Source organism: Eleutherodactylus coqui, chromosome 4 (assembly GCF_035609145.1).
Source record: "Eleutherodactylus coqui strain aEleCoq1 chromosome 4, aEleCoq1.hap1, whole genome shotgun sequence".
Lineage (NCBI taxonomy): Eukaryota > Metazoa > Chordata > Amphibia > Anura > Eleutherodactylidae > Eleutherodactylus > Eleutherodactylus coqui.
In genome coordinates this window covers 8371480-8393853 of record NC_089840.1, presented here as the reverse complement: position 1 = coordinate 8393853, position 22374 = coordinate 8371480, and the positions used below count along the sequence as shown (strand labels likewise).

The following is a 22374-nucleotide window of genomic DNA, read 5'->3' as shown; positions in this document are numbered from 1 at the left end:
CAGATTTCAACGAACTCAGAAAGAGGAAGAATCCAATGGCGGGATGTTCTTAAGGACAGAAATGTCCAAGAAGGTTGGGAAATATTGTGAATTGTGATTCTCAAAGCACAATCGTTAATAATAATCCCAAAATAAGGAAGAATGAGAAGCATTTAAAGAGACCCGGATGGATGAACACAGAACTTGTACAAATATGTTTATCAAATGGAAAGAGGGGGAATATCTAAAGAAGAATATAATGCGGTCTGCAGAAACTGTAGGGCAAGTGTCAGAAAAGCTAAAGCTAATAATGAATTGATGCTTGCAATAGAGGTCAAAAGCCGTAAAAAAGGATTTTGGCGGTATGTCAAAAGCAACAGAAAAGTCAAAGATGCTATAGGCTGTTTACAGGATGAATATGCTGAATTAGTTAAGAATGATGTTGAGAAGGTCGAACTTTTAAATTCCTATTTTGTATCTGTTTTCTCTTAGAAAGTAGATGAAACATCAACTGATCTTCCCTGTGCTATTGGGGGAATAAAAGAATGCAGGCTATCTATAAGCAGAGAGATGGTGAGGGAACACATAGCTAACTTACATGAATTCAAGTCTCAAGGTCCAGATGAATTACATCCTAGGATACTAAAGGAAGCAGCAGAGGTAATTGCTGAACCACTCGCCATAATCTTAGAGAATTCTTGGAGAACAGGAGAAGTCCCAGAAGATTGAAAAATGGCAAATGTTGTCCCTATCTTCAAAAAAGGGAAGAAGGTGGATCCAGGAAACTACAGGCCTGTGAGCCTGACTTGTATACCAGAAACGATCTCTGAACAAATTATTAAACAGCATATATGCAAGTACTTGGATGAGAATGAAGTAATTAACCAGAGCCAGCATGGGTTTGTAACAAACAAGTCATGCCAGACAAATCTAATCTCCTTCTATGACAGAATCACCAACTGGGTTGATCAGGGAAATGCAGTGGTTATAGTATATCTGGACTTTAGTAAAGCATTTGACAAAGGATCTCATACCATACTTATTGAACAAATGACCAAATATGGGATTAACAAGGCAACTGTTAGGTGGATTCAGAACTGGCTGAGTGATCGTACTCAAAGAGTGGTCATTAATGGAGGAACATTCAATTGGAAGAATGTATCAAGTGGGGTACACAAGGCTCTGTCCTGGGCCCAGTGGTGTTCAACATTTTTATAAATAATCTGGAGGATGGAATTGAGAGGAAACTGATCAAATTCACCGACGGTACAAAGCTAGGAGGGATAGCTAACACTAGGGAAGAGAGAGAGGATTCAAAAAGATCTAGAAAAGCTTGCACAGTGGGCAGCGACTAACAGAATGGTATTTAACAGGGAGAAATGCAAAGTCCTACATCTGGGCAAGAAAATGAAAAAAGTACACACAGAAAGGGAGGAATTGGGCTAAGCAGCAGCACATGTGAAAGAGACTTGGATATGCTAATAGATCATAGACTGAACATGAGTCAACAATGTGATGCAGCAGCCAAAAAGGCAAACACAATTCTGGGATGTATTAAGAGAAGCATAGAGTCTAGATCACGTGAGGTCATTATCTCCATCTACTCTTCCTTAGTCAGACCTCATCTGGAATACTGGGTCCAGTTCTGGGCACCCCAGTTTAAAGAAGACATAGACAAACTGGAGCAAGTTCAGAGAAGAGTTACCAAGATGATGAGCGGTCTGCAAATCATGTCCCATGAGGAACGGTTAAAGGATCTGGGAATGTTTAGCTTGCGGAAGAGAAGGCTGAGAGGAGACTTAATAGCTGTCTACAAATATCTGAAGGGCTGTCACAGTGCAGAGGGATCAGCCCTATTCTCATTTGCACAAGGAAAGACTAGAAGCAATGGGATGAAACTGAAAGGGAGGAGACACGGATTAGATATTAGACAGTGAGGTGGATCAATGAGTGGAACAGGTTGCCACGGGAGGTGGGGAGTTCTCCTTCAATGGAAGTGTTCAAACAAAGGCTGGACAGACATCTGTCTGGGATAATTTAGTGATCCTGCACTGAGCAGGGGGTTGGACCCGATGACCCTTCCCAACTCCAGCAGTCTATGAGTCTATGTGATACAAGGATCAATGAAATGCATTGATTTACGTAGTTGCGCTCATATTAGCGTGTTGGAGTTGTGTAATCCGGGAGCGGAAAATAAAATGCAGCATGTTCTATTTTACCGTGCATATCCGCGGCATAGAGCCCATTGTTCTCTATGGTCATGGATATAGCCCAGGCCATACACAATTACATTGCATATGGGCGGCGGGTATCAAGTGTCATCACTAAGTGAGGGCATGGGAAATATAAAAAAAAGTGTACTGCGCATGACCGGATTCCGTTAACGGGAATGGTAACCCTACATTAATCATTCTCCATGGCTTTATCTCCTCCCCTCTGATGTTGTGAGGTGCCAATTTCAGCTCTTTTCCCACAAGACAAACAGTTTGTCCTCCTACTTAATTTACATACTGAGCTTGGCTCTGTGACCGTATTTATATTATGAGGTGATTCTGCTATTTTAAATATGTACTGATTTTGGTTTTAGTGCTGAATTTATGTACTAAGGGTTGACTTATGCAGTATTTATGTTATGAGCTTGCTTCTGGTGATGTAGTTATGTGATAAACTTGGTTCTGGTCCTGTATTTATGTTATGAGCTTGATTCTGGGCTGTATATATGTACTCAGCTGGTTCTGTATTTATGGTATTAGCTTTGTTCCGTGGCTATATTTATGTATCAAGGTTGGTTCTGATACTGTATTTATGTGCTGAGCTTGGTTCTGGTGCAGTATTTATGCACTGAGCGTAGTTCCGGGACTGTATTTATCTTATGAGCTTGGTTCTTGTCGTATATCTATTTAGTGAGGTTGGTTCGTGTAGTGTTTATGTAATGTGCTTGGTTCTGGTGCTGTATTTATGTTATTAGCTTGCTTCTGGTACAGTATTTTTTCACTGTGCTGTTCTTGTGTGGGTAGCAGAATACAGGCAGACTGGCTATCAGTGCAATATAAATCATCTGTTTCTTATGATGGCTGTGGCAAAAAAAAATCTGCACATGGTGCAATCTAACCAGACCCTGGCACTGACTTTAAATGAGAGCCGTCTACTGAACTAAATGTGTGATTTGGACAATTTACAGATTAGCGCACACTCTTGGATTTGGAACCTGCTGTTGGGTCATCCACATTGACCCCACCCCCAACAAACTCTGCTAGTATCAATAGCCAGTTAATGGACTAACATTGGAAATTAGCTCAGGAGGGTTCAGATATTATTTCATGCTCCCAAGACCTTGAAATCTTCTGTCAGGTGTCTATCGCTCAATGTCAGAAGTACCCCTGAGCCCTGCTGGTCCTCGTTTAGTACATTTTGGCTAACTCCATGTGGAGAACTTACTTCCTTTCCTCCAGAAGTGTGATCTCCCTCTTCACTTGGTGGTATTCCTCTGCAATTTTACAGTGCTGCTTGAACACTTGCATGGACTCCTTGGACGAGTTACATGGCGGAAGAGGCTGAAGGTGGAAACAGTAAGAAACAGCAATACATGAAGATTAATATTAAAGTCGGCCGGTATGAATCCAAGAACATAAAAAACATCCTAAAACCTACATGGAGGTGCAGAGAGAGAGGCTGTCTGACAACGGAAGCAGGAGGGAAGCTTCAGCGGACAGTTGCAAGAGAAGCGCAGCAGCATAGAAATGGCTGCTAAGTTAACCCTTTAAATTCCACTGACCATTCTGACAACAGCATTTAAATCTCCCAATCGGAGTTCAGGGGTCCCAAACGGCACCTCCATGATGAGATTGTAAGGTGCTGTTTGCTTTCCATGGTAGCCGGGGAGACCTTCTGAAGGTACCATACTGCCATGACTGATTGCCTATCAAGGTGTGTCTGTTGTACTGTATTATACTGTATGATTGATGAAATGATTGCAAGTTCAAGTCCGCTATGGGGAAAAAATGTAAACAGGAGTAAAAAAAAAATTTAAATTGTATTTAAATACTTTCAATTATAATTTAAAAACTTTAACCTCTTCCCGCCCAGCTGGTTGCTATGGCAACAGGACGCCAGATACTGGAGTCCTGTACTGCCATAGCCTGTGATTGCTATAGTAAGCGATAAGGCATGGCAGTAGAGAAGTCCTGCCATGCCTTATCGTAGCCATCTGCAGTGCGGCAGTAAAAGTCCCTCAGAGGGACACAGATGGTGTAAAGAAAAGAGAAAAATAAAGTACAAAAACTAAAAATGTCAAAAAAATGTCAAAAAAACTTTTTCTATGCTTTTTTCATATTAGCATAAAAATTTTTGGGAAAAATTAAAAATCCCACATATTTGGTATCGACGCGTACAATACATTGAATGTGCTTATTATCCTGCATGGCAAAAAGCGTTTAAAAAAATGCTAAAAAACTGAGGCAAAATGCTAATTTTTAGCATTTTGCCTCCCAAAAAACGCAATAAAAGTGATTAAAAAAAACCTATGTACCCCAAAATGGCACCAATAAAAACTATGGCTCGTCTCGCAAAAAATAACCCCTCAGAGAGCGCTGTCCATGGAAAAATAAAAAAGTTATAGCACTATGAGCTTAGAAAAAAAATAACAATTTGCAAAAAAAGGGTTTTTATTGTGCAAAAGTGGAAAAACCTAAAAAAAATATAACAATTTTGGTATCGTTGTAACCGTACCGTCCCACAGAAAAAAATGTAGTGTGTCATTTATGCTACATAATTTACGCTTTGAAAAAAACCCAAAAAATCTATGACAGAATTGATGCGTTTTCTCTCCCTGCGATCATAAAAAAAATAATAAAAGTTTTACAATGTAGTCTTTGTAACTAAAAATGGTACCAATAAAAACTACAGCTCGCCACGCAAAAAACAAGCCCTTATATGGCCGCAGTAACGGAAAAATAAAAAGGTTATGGCTTTTGAAAAATGGAGATGAAAAAATACCAAAAATAGTTTGGTCCTCAACGCCAAAATAGGCCGTGTGCTTAAGGGGTTAAACTTTACGTTTTTGAATAATATTATATTTATTACTTTAATAAATTATTAGAAGAAATAATAATCTGTATTTGTATAGCGCCAACATATTCCGCAGCGCTTACATAGACGGGGGGGATACAGAAAGACAAAAGTACAAACATTACAGAACCACGGTTACATAGTAATCAGCTGATAGAAACAATAGGGGTGCGGGTCCGGCTCCAACGAGCTTACATACTACAAGTAATGGGGGGACACAGAAGGGAAAGGGCCTGGAGATGTGCACGGTATGGGGGGGGGGTGGAGATGTGCGCAGTATGGCGGGGTGGAGAGTGAGGGATGCTATACACAGAGACAATGGTCAGACGTTTAGCTGTGTGACGGCAGAATCAGTATGACTGCAGGGGCAGTTGATGGTGGCTGGCAGGGATTGCAGTCAGTAGGTCAGGGAGCATGTTATCAGGCAGAGTTTTCTGAATCAGGGATTGCGCAGATAGTTTTGGGTAGCGCTTTCCAGAGGCCTGGTGCTGCTCTGGAGAAGTCTTGGAGGTGGAAATGAGAGGTTCAAATTAATGTGGCATTCAGTCTGATTTCTTTTGCAGAGCAGAAGGCCCGGGCTGGGTGATGGATTGAGATGAGGGATATAATGGAGGGTGGCGCAGCGCTGTGGAGCGCCTTCTGGATGAAGGTAGCGAGTTTAAATTGAATTCTGTATTTGACAGGCAGCCAGTGCAGTGACCGGCACAGGGCAGAGGCGTCCGAGTAGTGGCTGGACAGGAAGATGAGCCTGGCTGCTGCTTTCAGGATGGATTGGAGAGGGTAGAGTCTTGTGCAGGGGAGGCCGATCAGCAACGAGTTGTAATAATCAAGATGAGAGTGGATGAGGGCAACAATAAGCGTTTTTAGCAGATTCTTGCGATGAAATAAAAGTTAATTAAAAAAAAAATACCCATATTTATAACAATTCATCCCATAAATAACTCCAAGCCGTCCGACAGCCTTAGAGGTGGAAAAATAAGAGTCAGGATTTTTTGAAAGTAGGGAGAAAAACTAGAAATGCAAAAAAAAGGGGCTGCATCATTAAAGGGTTAACCCCATTTATATGGTTTTTATTTAGTCCCACTAGGAGATTTGAACATGCGATTGCTTGATGGCTTGTTGAATACATTGTAAGGCTTCTGTTTTGCTCGCTGCCGTTGTTACCTGAAGTTGTTGGTCTAGACCTGGAAATGACAAAGGGAAGGCGTTCTCTGCAGACGAGTCATCTGTAGGAGGGAAGACAATTGTATCAAGTTACAGAACAAGTAACATCATTATTACTTCTCTATCATTATTAACCTCCTTGGTGCAGGACTGACCCCTCTCCTCCGGGGGTGCTGTTCTGTTGACCAAGACTATGAACCTCTATTTATTTCTTCAGTACCGTGTGTGTCGCACTAAAGTCGTTAGATAAGATGGATAAACAGTGAAGTGTAAGGGTTAATTCACACATGTGAGAGAGATGGAAGTCTGAAGTCAGAAGTGAAAATCTGACCATTTTCTGTGCAATTTTCATACGAATGCTACATATTCACATTGAGGGCTTCTTCAGACGGGTGTGATTCCTGGGTGTGATTCCTGGGTGTGATTCCTGCATGTGATTCCTGGGTGTGATTCCTGGGTGTGATTCCTGCATGTGATTCCTGGGTGTGATTCCTGTTATGCAGGACGAAACGAAACCATTGATTTCAATGGTTTCGTGTTCATTAGCGGTATCATCGCTTGTTAATAGTACAGGTGATAAAAGGTACAACAGGACCCATCTTCCCGCTATTTTATTCAAGCGCCTGCGCTGTGGCACAGAATTTGAATACTTCGAGAAAAAAAACCTCATTTCTGCTCCAGAGCGACAAGCGTAGTTGCGCATACGGCCGTGTGTTTTTGCCCTTACATTTGTTTTTTAGATGAGTGTTTCGCGCGCATGAAAAAAAATCGCATGTGGTTCGAATAGTAAAATGCTTGCATAACACATTGTATCGCTTTGCATGTAAATCACATGTTATGTTATGCGAGCGCGATTCGTTTTTTTACACTCCCATAGACAATAATGGGCAATACTTGGAGCAGGATCGCACAGAAATAGGACCTGCGGCGATTTTTTTATTTCGCTCCAAGATAAAAATCGCTCATATGAAGTAAAACATTAGAATCTATAGATTCTTTCCCACACAAATTCTATCCATATCAGAAGCGGACGGAACTTGTGCGTGAAAATCATCCGTGTGAATAGAGTCCTAGGGCTTATTCACACAGGGGAGAATCTTGTATGAATTGTTTATGTGGCGAGACGTAAAACTAGCGCCAATATGAACTCCATTCCTTTGAATAGGGTCATAAACCGGATCGATGCTGCGAGGTAAAAGATGGCTGCATGTCCTTATCTTCTCGTGTCCCTCGGAACGCATCGGCCATTGTTTTAAATGGGACAGTCAAACACATCGCATGCCATGTGATGCAAGTGCGATGTGATGCTTCTCGCTGAAATCACTGGAACCTGAAGAGTTCATTCGCTTCTCAGTTGTCATTAGGTTTCTGCATGCAAATAACTGAACGACGGATCGGCCCGTGGAAACAGGCAGTCATTCATCTATGAGCGACGGCCTGTTTACTGTGAGTGAAGGCAGCGGGAACGATCCACGGTCCGATGCACCGCTATTCACTAGCGATACTTGTTTCTACGGAAAAGCATAGGAACGCTCATCGCTGGGACGTCCCATCAGGCATCTGTACCCAACAGGTCGTTCCGTGTAAAAGGGCCCTAAGGCTACTTGTTGGCACATGGCAGCCATACTACGGGGCTCTTACAGTACTGCCATATGGTGCCCCCAACAAGCCCCCCTGACTGTTTTTATGCTAGAATTTTTTCATAAAATGCAGCTATCTCTGCGATCCTGGTGGCCAGCAGGACAAGAGCATCAGTATAGGGAAAGGCACTAAGATGGTAACACCTCTTTAAGGCCTGAAAGGCCATCCCACGGGTCTGGCGGTGGGATGCCCCCAGGTGTAGAGCCGACAACGGGGTCTGGTGGTGGGATAACACCAGGTGTAGAGCTGACAATGGGGTCTGGTGGGAGGATGTCACCAGGTGTAAAGCTGACGACTAGGTCTGGCGGGGGATGTCACCAGGTGTAGAGCAGACGACGGGGTCTGGTGGTGGGATGTCACCAGATGTAGAGCTGACAACAGGGGTCTGGCGAGGGGATGTCACCAGGTTTAGAGCTGACAACAGGGTCTGGCGGAGGAATGTCACAAGGTGTAGAGTTGACGACGGGAAGAGGTCACCAGGTGTAGAGCTGACAACGGGGTCTGGCGGTGGGATGTCACCAGGTGTAGAGCTGATGATGGGGTCTGGTGGTGGGATGTCACCAGGTGTAGAGCTGACGACAGGGTCTGGTGGTGGGATGTCACCAAATGTAGAGCTGACAACAGGGGTCTGGCGGGGGGGATGTCACCAGGTTTAGAGCTGACAACGGGGTCTGGCGGAGGAATGTCACAAGGTGTAGAGTTGACGACAGGGAGAGGTCACCAGGTGTAGAGCTGACGACAGGGATCTGGCATGGGGATGTCACCAGGTGTAGAGCTAACAACGGGGTCTGGCGGTGGGATGTCACCAGGTGTAGAGCTGACAACGGGGTCTGGCGGTGGGATGTCACCAGGTGTAGAGCTGATGATGGGGTCTGGTGGTGGGATGTCACCAGGTGTAGAGCCGACGACAGGGTCTGGTGGTGGGATATCACCAGATGTAGAGCTGACAATGGGGTCTGGTGGGAGGATGTCACCAGGTGTAGAGCTGACAACGGGGTCTGACGGTGGGATGTCACCAGGTGTAGAGCTGACAATGGGGTCTTGTGGGTGGATGCCCCCAGATGTAGAGCTGACGACTGGGTCTGGTGAGAGGATGTCACCAGGTGTAGAGCTGACAACGGGGTCTGGCGGTGGGATGTCACCAGGTGTAGAGCCTATCATGGGGTTTGGTGGTGGGATGTCACCAGGTGTGTAGAGCTGACAACAGGGGTCTGGTGGGGGGATACCCCCAGATGTAGAGCTGACAACTGGGTCTGGTGGGAGGATGTCACCAGGTGTAGAGCTGACAACGGGGTCTGGCGGTGGGATGTCACCAGGTGTAGAGCTGATGATGGGGTCTGGTGGTGGGATGTCACCAGGTGTAGAGCTGACAACGGGGTCTGGCGGGGGGATGTCACCAGGTGTAGAACTGACAATGGGGTCTGGCGGTGGGATGTCACCAGGTGCAGAGCTGAGAACGGGGTCTCGTGATGGGATGTCACCAACCAATCGGTACGGACATCGCAGCTTCTGGACCTTCCAGAGTCCACTGTTGGCCGTGTTATTGGGAGATGGAGACCATCCGGTGTATGCGGTGCCGCCACGTTTAGGGAGACCTCGTAAACTGACAGAACATGGACAACGAAGCCTTGTACCAGCTGTGAAGACATCACATACATCGTCTGCCCTCGCTCAGGGGGTCTCACATGCCATTGGAACATCCATTAGCACCAGAACCATCTGTAAGGAACAGCATGAGAAGGGTGTGGCAATGTCTATGTGGCGAGTGGGGTCAGCCAAGACACAATGGCTCACTCAGTCCAAATAGCTTTATATTTCTTGACTTTTCAGCAGTAACAAGTACATCCAGTGGAAACACATCAGCCACTGGCAGCATATACACTTGGTCTTATAAAAATACCAAACGCGTGCCCATTAAGGCGTTTACTCAACAAGTAGTTTTCTCACTCGTTACTAACACAGTGGCTTAGCGCCAATACACATCACAGTAATGTTCATATAAATACCCAACCGGGTGTCTGTCTGGGGGCGTCCTTTCCCGTCAGCCTTGTGGCCATACCACAGCTTGGTCTACCATAGTCGTCAGGCTTTCAGCCTCCCTCTCAGATAGCAGCTCTCTCAGCAGTAACTCTGCTCCAGACTTCAGCAGAAAAACTCAATGTGTCTAGAGGTTTCAACCACACCAGACCCACCCATACAGCTGTCCCTGCTGATTAGCACACAGTTAAGGCCCCCTATAGACCACTTTGTGTACTGTACTTGTACAAGGATTAGCATGGACAAGCGGCTGCACACAGCACCACAGCAGTGAATGCACAGCGGCGCCTGCGATGGGGCTTGGAGCGACGGACTGTAAGTGATTGGAAGCAAGAGTTGTGGGCAGCTGAATCACAGTACACCATCTTCCAATCGGATGGCTGCACTTGGGTGTGACGGTTGCCTGGAAAGCGGTTTCTACGTGACGGCATCGTCCCAACAGTGAAGTTTGGAGAAGGTTCTGTTATGGTGTGTGCGTGTTGGGGGGGGGGGGGGGCGTTCTGCTGGGAAGGACTGGGACCATTGGTTATAGTGAAGTCCACCCTCAACACCAATGGTTACAGAGACATCCCAGACAATGTGGTATCACCTCCCCTGTGGTAATACTCGGATACAGCTCCATGTCTCCACCAACATGACTGAGCATCATGTCATGCGGTATGCAGTGTGGCGGAGCAGAACGTCTATGAACTTCATTGTCGGCTCAAAGTCCAGATCTCCATCATATCGAGCATCTTTGGGACCAACTAGATCGCCGTATCCGTGTACTTCCAACACACCTATCATCCCCCCCCATCACTATCTAAAGCTCCTCGAGGAATGGAGGCAAATCCCCCCACACATCTATGGGAATTTGGTGAAGAACGGCATAGGAGGGCGACTGCAGTCATTGAGGCCAAAGGCTATCGAACACTGTATTGAAAAATACACCTTCTACTATGTGTGTCCAATATTTTTGTTAAAATATGTATGTCTGTCCATTTTGAGGCCAGCCTTATGGGCAATCCCATGGCAGCTGGGAGGTATGCTTATAATAGTGGTACCAACACGGCTGCATTAGATATGGCTGGAAAAGCCCAAGCCTGAACAACTGCAAAAATTTGCAGAAATGGGAAAGAAAAAAGAAAACAAAAAGATGTCCGACATCAAAGATACAAAAAGATTCAGCAAATAACATGACTGGTTCTAAGCATGTATTCAAGTTCTTCAAGTATCAAAGTGACAAGACGACTTCACGTGGGAGAGGCCAATACCTCAGATGAGGATGAACGGCAGTAATAAGGGACAAGACTGAAGAAGACGACGAAGGAGGATGAGAGTTCCTTGTCCGGACTATAAATATCAGCTATGACATCTCCGGCTGACGGCTGTGTTATCGCTGATATATTTACCTTCTCCGAGGCGCGCGGCTGCCAATCCACAATTCCTCTGTGTTTACTTTAAGATTCATAATTGCCTCCTGTAAAAATAGGTGAAAGCTCTAAAAGTGTAGACATGAATCACGCTGTGCAGCAACGGCCTCCATCCACCACCACCAACTGCTTCTCATGCACTGCCTTCACCAGGATTCCTGCACAGTGGCAGGCTATATTGGTGGTCCGCAGCCGTTACCGTCCATGTAGGACCGGTCAATCAGGGGTACCACAAGCCTCTATGATGCCTGAGGCAAAGTGTGAAATATACAAGCATCGAAAGCGCCCAGCAGTGTCCCTAATAATACTATTGGAGGGCCAAATAGTAATAGTAACCCCCTAAATGGCCCAATGGGAGAGGTCAGGGGTCACAGTAGCATCAGGCGCCGATAGACTGAAGCTGCACGCTGGGTGAGTATACTGCTGATTGCTGCCTGGCCTGCTGCAGCTGGCAATTTTTTCTTATCGGCCACCTTTCACACAGGACAGAATATTCTATAATTGCGCTGTGTAATACGTCCCGCTGCGGAATGTCCAGCACCAAAAACTGCACCTCTAATATGCAGATTTGTTGAAGATTTGAAAGTAGCAGAATCCTGATGGCAATTCTGCATCAGAATCCGCAGTTAGCCATGTAGAATTTGGTGCAGAGTTCAGGGGCGGCCTATTCTGAAATATTCCCCCTGTGTGAAAGGCGCCAAAGGAGACAATCGGTTTCCACTCGTGGATGAAAAATCGCAGCATGCTCCATTTTCCTGCGGATTCCGCATGGACTGCTTTCATTGAAGTAAAAAAAAAATCTGTATTGCACATGTCCGACAGCGCGCTGTGCGGACCATCCGCAGTACAGAAAAGAAGAAGAAAATACAGGTACGGGCTGATGCCGGCTGGGCACAAGGTTGGATTCCACTGTGGGCTCCCGCACCGCAGTTTTTGTTGCAATTTTCACAAAAGGTGATGAACACACTACGGTAACACCAAAAACACCTGATGCAACCGGAATGTACAAACACAGCTCGGGGCTCTCAGGGCTCGAGTATATGGCCGTACTATGGCTTCCCACAACCTCTGAGGTATGCAGCTTCGCATTTATACAAGTTATGGGTCCTTACTGCGCCTCCATAGGCCTCAGACTTTGGATTCTTTACGAAGCCAGCCGTAAAAATGTTAAAGAATGTTCCATTGGATTCCATCTGCATGGAGGTATAAAGAGCATTGCTTTTTGGGAAAGATATCTCCTTACATATGGATTCCAATCTTAACGGCCAAACATGCTTGTGTGACTCCATATTAAAGGGCTTGTCCAGTTGTAAATTTCTGATGGCCTGTCCTTAGGATAGGCCAACAATCGCATATCAGTGGTGGTCCTCTGCCCTGGACCCCCGCTGACCAGTCTTCGCTAGGCCATTGCACCTGTGCACTGACCTGTTTAAGGCAAGAAGCAGACAGCTCTGTTCCCACTGCAATGGTCAGGCATGGTATTTTTGTAAACTATGGATGTTCTATCCTTAGGATAGGCCATCAATAATAGATCAGGTCCGCTGCCCAGAATCCATGCCAATCAGCTGTTCAATGGGTCTTTGCATTTGTGTGCTGAGCAGACAGCTCCTTTTTTACTGCAGTGGTCAGGCTTGGTATTACAGATATTATATTCATTTCAATAGGAAATTTGTCTGTAAAACACCACCGGAGAGGTGACACCAACCCCCTCTCCAAAACAAAGGTAAATAGAAAATTCCTCTCTACATCCTGACCGATTCCTCTCTATTTCTGTGTTTTGCTGGTGTTCTTGTCACTACCGGTACATGAGGGGTACCTGAAGCCCAATCAGGTGGTACTGGTAGTCCTGCTACTCCAGGATGGCATATCCATTCGTGTTGGAGTAAGAAGGTTAGCCATGTCTGCCAGCACAAGAACAGGGAGCAGATAGTAGGACACGGGCCGTTACACCAGGAGAGCTGGACAGAAGGGCATCAACCTGGCTTCAGGTTCGAAAGGAGGAACAGGAGGAGCTGCCAGAACCCTGCAAGATGACCTCCAGCATCAGGACCGGAGGAACAGGAAGTGCTGCTAGACACCTACAAGATGACCTCAAGCACCAGGACCGGAGAACCAGAAGGAGCTGCCCGCAACTACAAGATGCCCTCCAGCATCAGGTCCGGAGGAACAGGAGGAGCTGCCAGAGACCTACAAGATAACCTCAAGCATCAGGACCGGAGGAACAGAAGGAGCTGCCAGAGGCCTACAAGGTGACCTCAAGCATCAGGAGCAGAGGAACAGCTGCCAGAGGCCTACAAGATGCCCTTCAGCATCAGGACCAGAGGAACAGGAGGAGCTGCCAGAACCCTACAAGATGCCCTTCAGCATCAGGACCAGAGGAACAGGAGGAGCTGCCAGAACCCTACAAGATGCCCTTCAGCATCAGGACCAGAGGAACAAGAGGAGCTTCCAGAGGCCTACAGGATGCTATCCAGCATCAGGACCGGAGGAACAAGAGGAGCTGCCAGAAGCCTACAAGATGACTTCTAGCATCAGGACTGAAGAAACAGGAGGAGCCGCCAGACGCCTACAAGATTCCCTTCAGCATCAGGACCGGAGGAACAGGAGGAGCTACCAGAGACTTACAAGATGCCTTCCAGCATCAGGACCGGAGGAACAGGAGGAGCTGCAGAAGACCTACATAATACTCTCCAGTGTCTACTGACCAAACTGTCATACACCAACTCCATGAGGGCCGACCTCCTATAGTGGGACCAATGCTCACAGCTCAGCACCCCAGGGTGTACAGTTACGTCCTGGGCACATGGGATTTAGATGTAGAAGGATTGGGACCCCATACACAGTGGGTGCCAGCTGTCTTAGACAACTGACACCCACCCGCCATGGATATTTTATTCATTAATTTTTTTTCAGGGGGTAAGTCATTATTTTATTTCTGTTAGACACCGTTCACATCACGTGAGCCTAAGGGTAAATGTATGTGTATACTAGGTATCCATTATATATCTATTAGGGATTTATTTTCAGCTTTGACCTTGGTGAGAGTCCCGCTATTCTTCTGCTTCCTGAAGCATCTTTGGTTTCACAGTAAAAAAAATGTGTCTGGAAAGAAGTCGGCGCGCTCGTGAAGGCTGCGTGCTGCAATGTAATGGCGTAAATCAATCATTTATGGCGTAATTAGTTCCCTGAATAGGCTGAAAGAGCGCATTATAAGTACGAAACAACAGGGTCAACGACTACAGAAATAGTTGCGCTCGCCATGCGGAGCATTGTTGCATTCCGTAGTACATTTCCTAATGGTCTCGTCCGAGCGGCTATAGAACAGCTGCAATTTATATTCTTAGCCGCCTCGCTCCAAGACGTCTTTAAACCCAAGGTGCAAATACAGTGTCATGGAAATGTCTTAATGGACTGGTGGGCACTGCAACGCCGTTTAATTTAAGAAGGTGATAGATTTCTGCAGTGTAATAACTTATCCGCTGTGACACGGGCTCATTTGTGGTAGGCGTTAAGTACAAAACCTTCGTTAACAGTAAGAGACATTGAAGGATGGCTCCGTGCAAAACCCGAAATTCAAGACTCCCTTCTCATCAGAGCCAAGATGGATGTAATCATTGTGTCATACATCCTCTATGTAGAAAACATATGCTAAGAATTTTAAAAAGTGCAGATGTAGCAGAGCCGAATTTGTCTTAACGGATCAACACTTCGACCACAGAAGAAGTTGTCGTTTTACTGCAGATCTCGGCATACAGTTCCATCTCAGGCAGATATGATTGGATGAACGGTCTTCAAATAATCTAAAAAGGGAGACCAGCACACAGGGGCTACTTAAAATGCAAAAGTTTCCTTTATTCCTCAGTACAGAGAAGCTGCGACGTTTCAACCCGAGTGGGTCTTTTTCAAGCAATCGGGTCGAAACGTCGCAGCTTCTCTGTACTGAGGAATAAAGGAAACTTTTGGATTTTAAGTAGCCCCTGTGTGCTGGTCTCCCTTTTTGGATTATTTGGAGCCATATATTTTGGGGTCCTCAGTCCGGACCCATATATGACCGTGCACCTATTTTTTACTTTTACGCGGTTCTCATTACTGGAACTCCGGTTGTGCTGCTATCCATATACTCTTCATGGATTAGATGACCAGTCTTGTCACCAGAGGCCCTAAAAGTGGTTCTCCCCTTGGCCTATAAGAGGCTCTCGGAGGCTCCTTGTGTGTAGTGACCTCTTCTTCCGCTTGTGTAGAGCTTGTTGACCACTAGATGCCTCTACGACGCAGAGAAGAGATTTTACCCCATTACCAGTGTAATGGCCCAGAGTTAACGGGGCCCCTCAATAAGTATGCATGCGTTTGTCCTATGCAATTGTATTGTCAGTGTCTTCAATGTGTGTGCATGTGTGATGTGTATTGCACCCCTGCAGCACTGAAAGGGTTAACGTCTGGGTTATGTCTGGAAAATGTATCTTGTTCTGTGTCACATGATCATGTTTTATATATGTGTATGCAAGGGAGTCTAAGAGAGACTTAGCCAGAGGCAGTTGAGACAGTGAGTGGTGGTTCTTCTAGACAAGCCTGCAAGAGTCTGAGTTGGAGTCTGTGGAAGAGAACTTCTGCTGAGTAGAAAAAACTGTGCCTCATCTTGTGAGGAGCCCTAGGATGGAAGAGGCTGAGCGATGGCCTGATGTGTGCCCTGGGCCCAATCCATTCAGGCCTCCTAGCTGTCAGCAGTGGCACAACTAGTGGTTCACCACTTGGAAGACCCAGCCTGCAGCAGGCTAAAGGGCTAAACCCCACCCATTCCCGAGCCTTCTCAGTGGAGTAGGTGCCCTACAAATAGGAAAGTAGCTGCGCCACAGCTCAGGAACAAGAAGGAGCAGAAGCAACATCTGAGTGCAGCACAGAGGGGCAGAGTTTCACAGCACAGCAGCAGCCGCAGAAGTGGTCGAGGCCATTAAGCACAGTGGCATAGGACACGTCCCCCCTGCCAGGAGTATGACTAGAGGGCCCTGATGACTCGGGGGCTGAAGAAGATGAGGAACTGCAAGGAAGGAGAGAAAGTCTCTCTTCTCCCACTCAGTCCTGAATCAGATGACAGTGCCAAGGATCCGAAACAAAAACACTACAGCCAGACACGCGAGACCGGTCTCCATTGTGACGTTGCGGTGTGTACACTATAGTGGCTTTGACAGATGCATGTGGATTGTGGTGATACGGGAATATGATGACACACTGTTTTATGGTTAATTGGTTATGGGGAAGCTAAATTAGTAAACTGATGTGTGGAATACTATGTGGAATACTATGTGGCAGGGAAGACAAGGCACTTTGCAGTAGGGGCATTCTGCACCAATTAAATGTCTTCATCTGTCAGCTGCCGCGCCATCATGGAACCTGCTACATGGGCGCTCAACTCACAAAGTGTCCTATGGGCGCAGACAAATTCCCTTCAAACACTAATATTAGTCAACTACTCATACATTCACAACATACCTCATGCATGCAGCACATAAGTGTAGTTGGGAGTAATCAATGTCATGGGAGTTGGCATTACAACGAGTTTCTGTCTTCTGCCGCTGCCACGCCGGTGACCATGTGACCCATGTTATTGCAATTATCACTTTTACAATGTGATTGCTTCTGGTCTATTGCATGCAGGGGAGATCAGTGTAAGCAAGCAAATGCAATCAGACAAGTGAAGGACACTCGTTAGTATCAAGGGGCGAGCGATCGAGCAATCGATGCGAGACATTGTGGAAGCTCATCTAATATAATTGATAAGTGACACGAAGCTGCATTAGAAGAGAAGTGAAGACGTCTGAACTCTGAGCAGGCAATCTATGAGACACCCGGCGGTCTATTCAGGGCCTTTAACATAAACCGTCTGAATAACCCCAGAATTAGAGAAACCCAGGGAGGACACCATAACAATGGAGAGGACAGAAGGGGGGACCCTGACCATGAGCGGGACTCGGAAGGGGAATTAGTTCTTGTGGCGGGTGCTAGGGTACATATAAGGGTCCGTTCACAGGTAGCCGATTTTGGTGCAAATTTTGGCATGGAAGTTGATACCGATTTTGGTAGTGATTTTCTGCTACGTGTGAATGTACCCCTTCTGTACGGAGGCTCTATTACTTTGCAGGGCACAACAGGGGGCACTAGTACAGCTTGGGGTATAAAAGTAAGCATTATTACAGGAAAGGCACTGAGAGGGGCATTGGGGGTATCGTCAGGATGGGGAGAGTGTGGAGATACTAATTGTTTTTACAAGAAGGGAAAGTTAATGACCCCAATCAGAGGAGACGTCACCTGTGATCACTGGAGGTAACTGCACTGTAATCACTATCACTGCTAGAACAGGTACCTGGCTATTATTTGGTGACTGTGTTATTTAGCGCTTTACTAGAGCAGATCTGCTGTATCTGCACCTGTAGTGTTATAAGAGCCGTCCTATCTGTCTACAAATGTCTGTGCAGATATATACATTTCTTTTTTGGAGGGTGTTAAGGCACTCTGCTAGCTGGTATCACCCGGGCTGCTGGAGCTGCATCCGTGGGTCACCTAAAAGACCCTGCCGTGCAGCGTAAAGTTCTCTGCAGAGTTTTTCGACAACTTTGAGGGGAAGAAGTGAGTGGGGGCTCAATCTGAACTGACCTTTGCACCCAAGCCCATGAGCCATTAGCTACGCCCCCGGAGAGACCCCCTAACTGATGAACTTTCTCCTTTTTATTTGAAGGTGACCTTTGAGGAACCCTGTCCAGCGTCGGAATGGAATGCTGAGGACCCACCGGTAAAATTCATTCTGGGGGCCCATTGTAGACCTACATGCAAATATTACCTGACACTTCAGAGCAGCCCCCGCTGGGACAGAAGGGTTAGTTATATTAGCTGCTGTTGGTTTTCTGTGCTGATGCCCCTCTAATCCATCGGTTCCAGGCCCTTTTTTTCTGACATCCAAGATGGCCGATGACATCTTCAGACTGTCCAATCCCGAAAGTGCATTGTAAGTGTTAGACTACCAATGCTCTATACTTGCTGTCTGATTGGCCAGCACTGATCACGTGATCAGCAATGGCCAATCAGAGAGCAGTGCACAGCGTGTATTAGGTAGATAGTAAATTGTAACTACTATCTTAGACGGCTGAAAACAGGACCCTGAACCAGCAAATCAGAGGGTCTTCATCAGAGAAGACCAAGAGCAGGTCATATACCCCCCTGATCCTCTGATCGCTTTCAGTGGAAAGTTAGCAGCATTGTATGCAGCCTTTTCTCCATTGAAGTGTATGGAGTAGGAATTTGTGGACCCCTCCTTACCTGATAGGTGAAGGTCCCAGAGGCGGCATTTATGGCATATTCACTATATGCACCACATGTAACAGCCAAAAGTGCGTCGACATGCAAGACAGAACTGTTATCAAATAGATTTTTAATGGCTGCACAGTTTTGCATGTGAACAGAGGTTTTACCTGAAAACAGTGAATATTAACAATCAACTAGAAACCTGGGCCGATTCTCAGTAAAAACAGGGTTCAAGGGAAAAGGAAATGTAGTGAGCGGCATGTGACTGGCACTGCACATAGATGTTGTCTCAGCCAGCCTATGCATTTATATACATAGATACACTAGCCAGTTTATTACATGGACGTGTAGGCTGGCAGGGGTGCTACACGATGTCTACAGTATCTGGAAGTACTGTAGTGTAGCAACTGTACTGCATGGTGCACTGCTCGTGTGGGTGGTGGCGGACCACTCATGGCTCAGGCCCAACAGGGGATTCACCTGTTGCCCAAGGTTGACCCTCCCATTACCTGGAGAATCTATGCCATATTTTCAGTTTGAGGAAAAGTATAATCTGATGGACTCCTACAAAGTACACTGTGTATGCGAAACACTGTCATCTCTCCGAGGGTCTACTGCAGATAATCTACTGTAACTGCAAAACCAACATTAGACCATCTTAGAAAATGCGTTTGAAGAACGTCATTCTCATACCCCCAATATCTATACATAGTTATTAGAGCGCCCCCTTGTTACAGTCCTGGGTGTAACAGATGATGGGAGAGATCTCTGTACTGACCCCTGATATATCTATACATAGTTATTAGAGCGCCCCCTGGTTACAGTCCTGGGTATAATAGATAATGAGAGAGATCTCTGTACTGACCCCTGATATATTATACATAGTTATTAGAGCGCCCCCTTGTTACAGTCCTAGGTATAATAGATGATGGGAGAGACCTCTGTACTGACCCCCTGATATATCTATACATAGTTATTAGAGTGCCCCCTTGTTACAGTCCTGGGTATAATAGATGATGGGAGAGATCTCTGTATTGAACCCTGATATATGTATACATAGTTATTAGAGGGCCCCCTTGTTGCAGTCCTGGGTATAATAGATGCTGAGAGAGATCTCTGTACTGACCCCTGATATATCTATACATAGTTATTAGAGCGCTACCTTGTTACAGTCCTGGGTATAATAGATGATGGGAGAGATCTCTGTTCTGTCCCCTGATATATCTATACATAGTTAATGGGGCGCCTCCTGGTTACAGTCCTGGGTATAATAGATGATGGGAGAGATCTCTGTACTGACCTCTGATATATCTATACATAGTTATTAGAGCGCCCTATTATTACAGTCCTGGGTATAATAGATGATGGAAGAGATCTCTGTACTGACCTCTGATATATCTATACATAGTTATTAGAGCGCTACCTTGTTACAGTCCTGGGTATAATAGATTATGGGAGAGATCTCTGTACTGACCCCTGATATATCTATACATAGTTATTAGAGCGCCCCCTTGTTACCGTACTGGGTATAATAGATGATGGGAGAGATCTCTGTTCTGTCCCCTGATATATCTATACATAGTTAATGGGGCGCCCCCTGGTTACAGTCCTGGGTATAATAGATGATGGGAGAGATCTCTGTATTGACCCCTGATATATGTATACATAGTTATTAGAGGGCCCCCTTGTTGCAGTCCTGGGTATAATAGATGATGAGAGAGATCTCTGTACTGACCCCTGATATATGTATACATAGTTATTAGAGCGCTACCTTGTTACAGTCCTGGGTATAATAGATGATGGGAGAGATCTCTGTTCTGTCCCCTGATATATCTATACATAGTTAATGGGGCGCCCCCTAGTTACAGTCCTGGGTATAATAGATGATGGGAGAGATCTCTGTAATGACCTCTGATATATCTATACATAGTTATTAGAGCGCCCCCTTATTACAGTCCTGGGTATAATAGATGATGAGAGAGATCTCTGTACTGACCCCTGATATATCTATACATAGTTAATGGGGCGCCCCCTGGTTACAGTCCTGGGTATAATAGATGATGGGAGAGATCTCTGTATTGACCCCTGATATATGTATACATAGTTATTAGAGGGCCCCCTTGTTGCAGTCCTGGGTATAATAGATGATGAGAGAGATCGCTGTACTGACCCCTGATATATCTATACATAGTTATTAGAGGGCCCCCTTGTTGCAGTCCTGGGTATAATAGATGATGAGAGAGATCGCTGTACTGACCCCTGATATATCTATACATAGTTATTAGAGCGCTACCTTGTTACAGTCCTGGGTATAAGAGATGATGGGAGAGATCTCTGTACTGACCCCTGATATATCTATACATAGTTAATGGGGCGCCCCCTGGTTACAGTCCTGGGTATAATAGATGATGAGAGAGATCTCTGTACTGACCCCTGATATATCTATACATAGTTATTAGAGCGCTACCTTGTTACAGTCCTGGGTATAAGAGATGATGGGAGAGATCTCTGTACTGACGCCTGATATATCTATACATAGTTATTAGAGCGCCCCCTTGTTACCGTACTGGGTATAATAGATGATGGGAGAGATCTCTGTTCTGTCCCCTGATATATCTATACATAGTTAATGGGGCGCCCCCTGGTTACAGTCCTGGGTATAATAGATGATGGGAGAGATCTCTGTACTGACCTCTGATATATTTATACATAGTTACTGGAGTGCTCCTTGTTACAGTCCTGGGTATAATAGATGATGGGAGAGATCTCTGTACTGACCTCTGATATATTTATACATAGTTACTGGAGTGCTCCTTGTTACAGTCCTGGGTATAATAGATGATGGGAGAGATTTCTGTACTGACCCCTGATCTATTCATACATACATAGTTATTAGAGTGCCCCCTTGTTACACTCCTGGGTATAATAGATGATAGGAGAGATCTCTGTAGTGACCCCTGATATATTATACATAGTTATTAGAGCGCCCCCTGGTTACAGTCCTGGGTATAATAGATGATGGGAGAGATCTCTGTACTGACCCCTGATATATCTATACATAGTTAATGGGGCGCCCCCTGGTTACAGTCCTGGGTATAATAGATGATGGGAGAGATCTCTGTATTGACCCCTGATATATGTATACATAGTTATTAGAGGGCCCCCTTGTTGCAGTCCTGGGTATAATAGATGATGAGAGAGATCGCTGTACTGACCCCTGATATATCTATACATAGTTATTAGAGGGCCCCCTTGTTGCAGTCCTGGGTATAATAGATGATGAGAGAGATCGCTGTACTGACCCCTGATATATCTATACATAGTTATTAGAGCGCTACCTTGTTACAGTCCTGGGTATAAGAGATGATGGGAGAGATCTCTGTACTGACCCCTGATATATCTATACATAGTTAATGGGGCGCCCCCTGGTTACAGTCCTGGGTATAATAGATGATGGGAGAGATCTCTGTACTGACCCCTGATATATCTATACATAGTTATTAGAGCGCTACCTTGTTACAGTCCTGGGTATAAGAGATGATGGGAGAGATCTCTGTACTGACGCCTGATATATCTATACATAGTTATTAGAGCGCCCCCTTGTTACCGTACTGGGTATAATAGATGATGGGAGAGATCTCTGTTCTGTCCCCTGATATATCTATACATAGTTAATGGGGCGCCCCCTGGTTACAGTCCTGGGTATAATAGATGATGGGAGAGATCTCTGTACTGACCTCTGATATATTTATACATAGTTACTGGAGTGCTCCTTGTTACA

The 22374-nt window shown here is 45.6% G+C and overlaps 1 protein-coding gene across 4 annotated transcripts in view; it reads right to left on the bottom strand.

Annotated features, from left to right (window-relative positions):
• MAP3K7CL (MAP3K7 C-terminal like) overlaps positions 1–22374 on the bottom strand; it is a 48240-nt gene that overhangs the window by 6974 nt on the left and 18892 nt on the right. For 3 of the 4 annotated variants that reach the window (XM_066599045.1, XM_066599044.1, XM_066599048.1), the window contains 2 exons: positions 6217–6272; positions 3418–3539 (listed from right to left, as the gene is read on the bottom strand). In XM_066599045.1, the coding sequence (XP_066455142.1) occupies positions 3418–3539; positions 6217–6272 (178 nt within the window). Of the gene's footprint in view, positions 1–3417; positions 3540–6216; positions 6273–9862; positions 9954–22374 lie in introns of those variants that run through there. The other variant, XM_066599046.1, reaches the window with a different exon arrangement.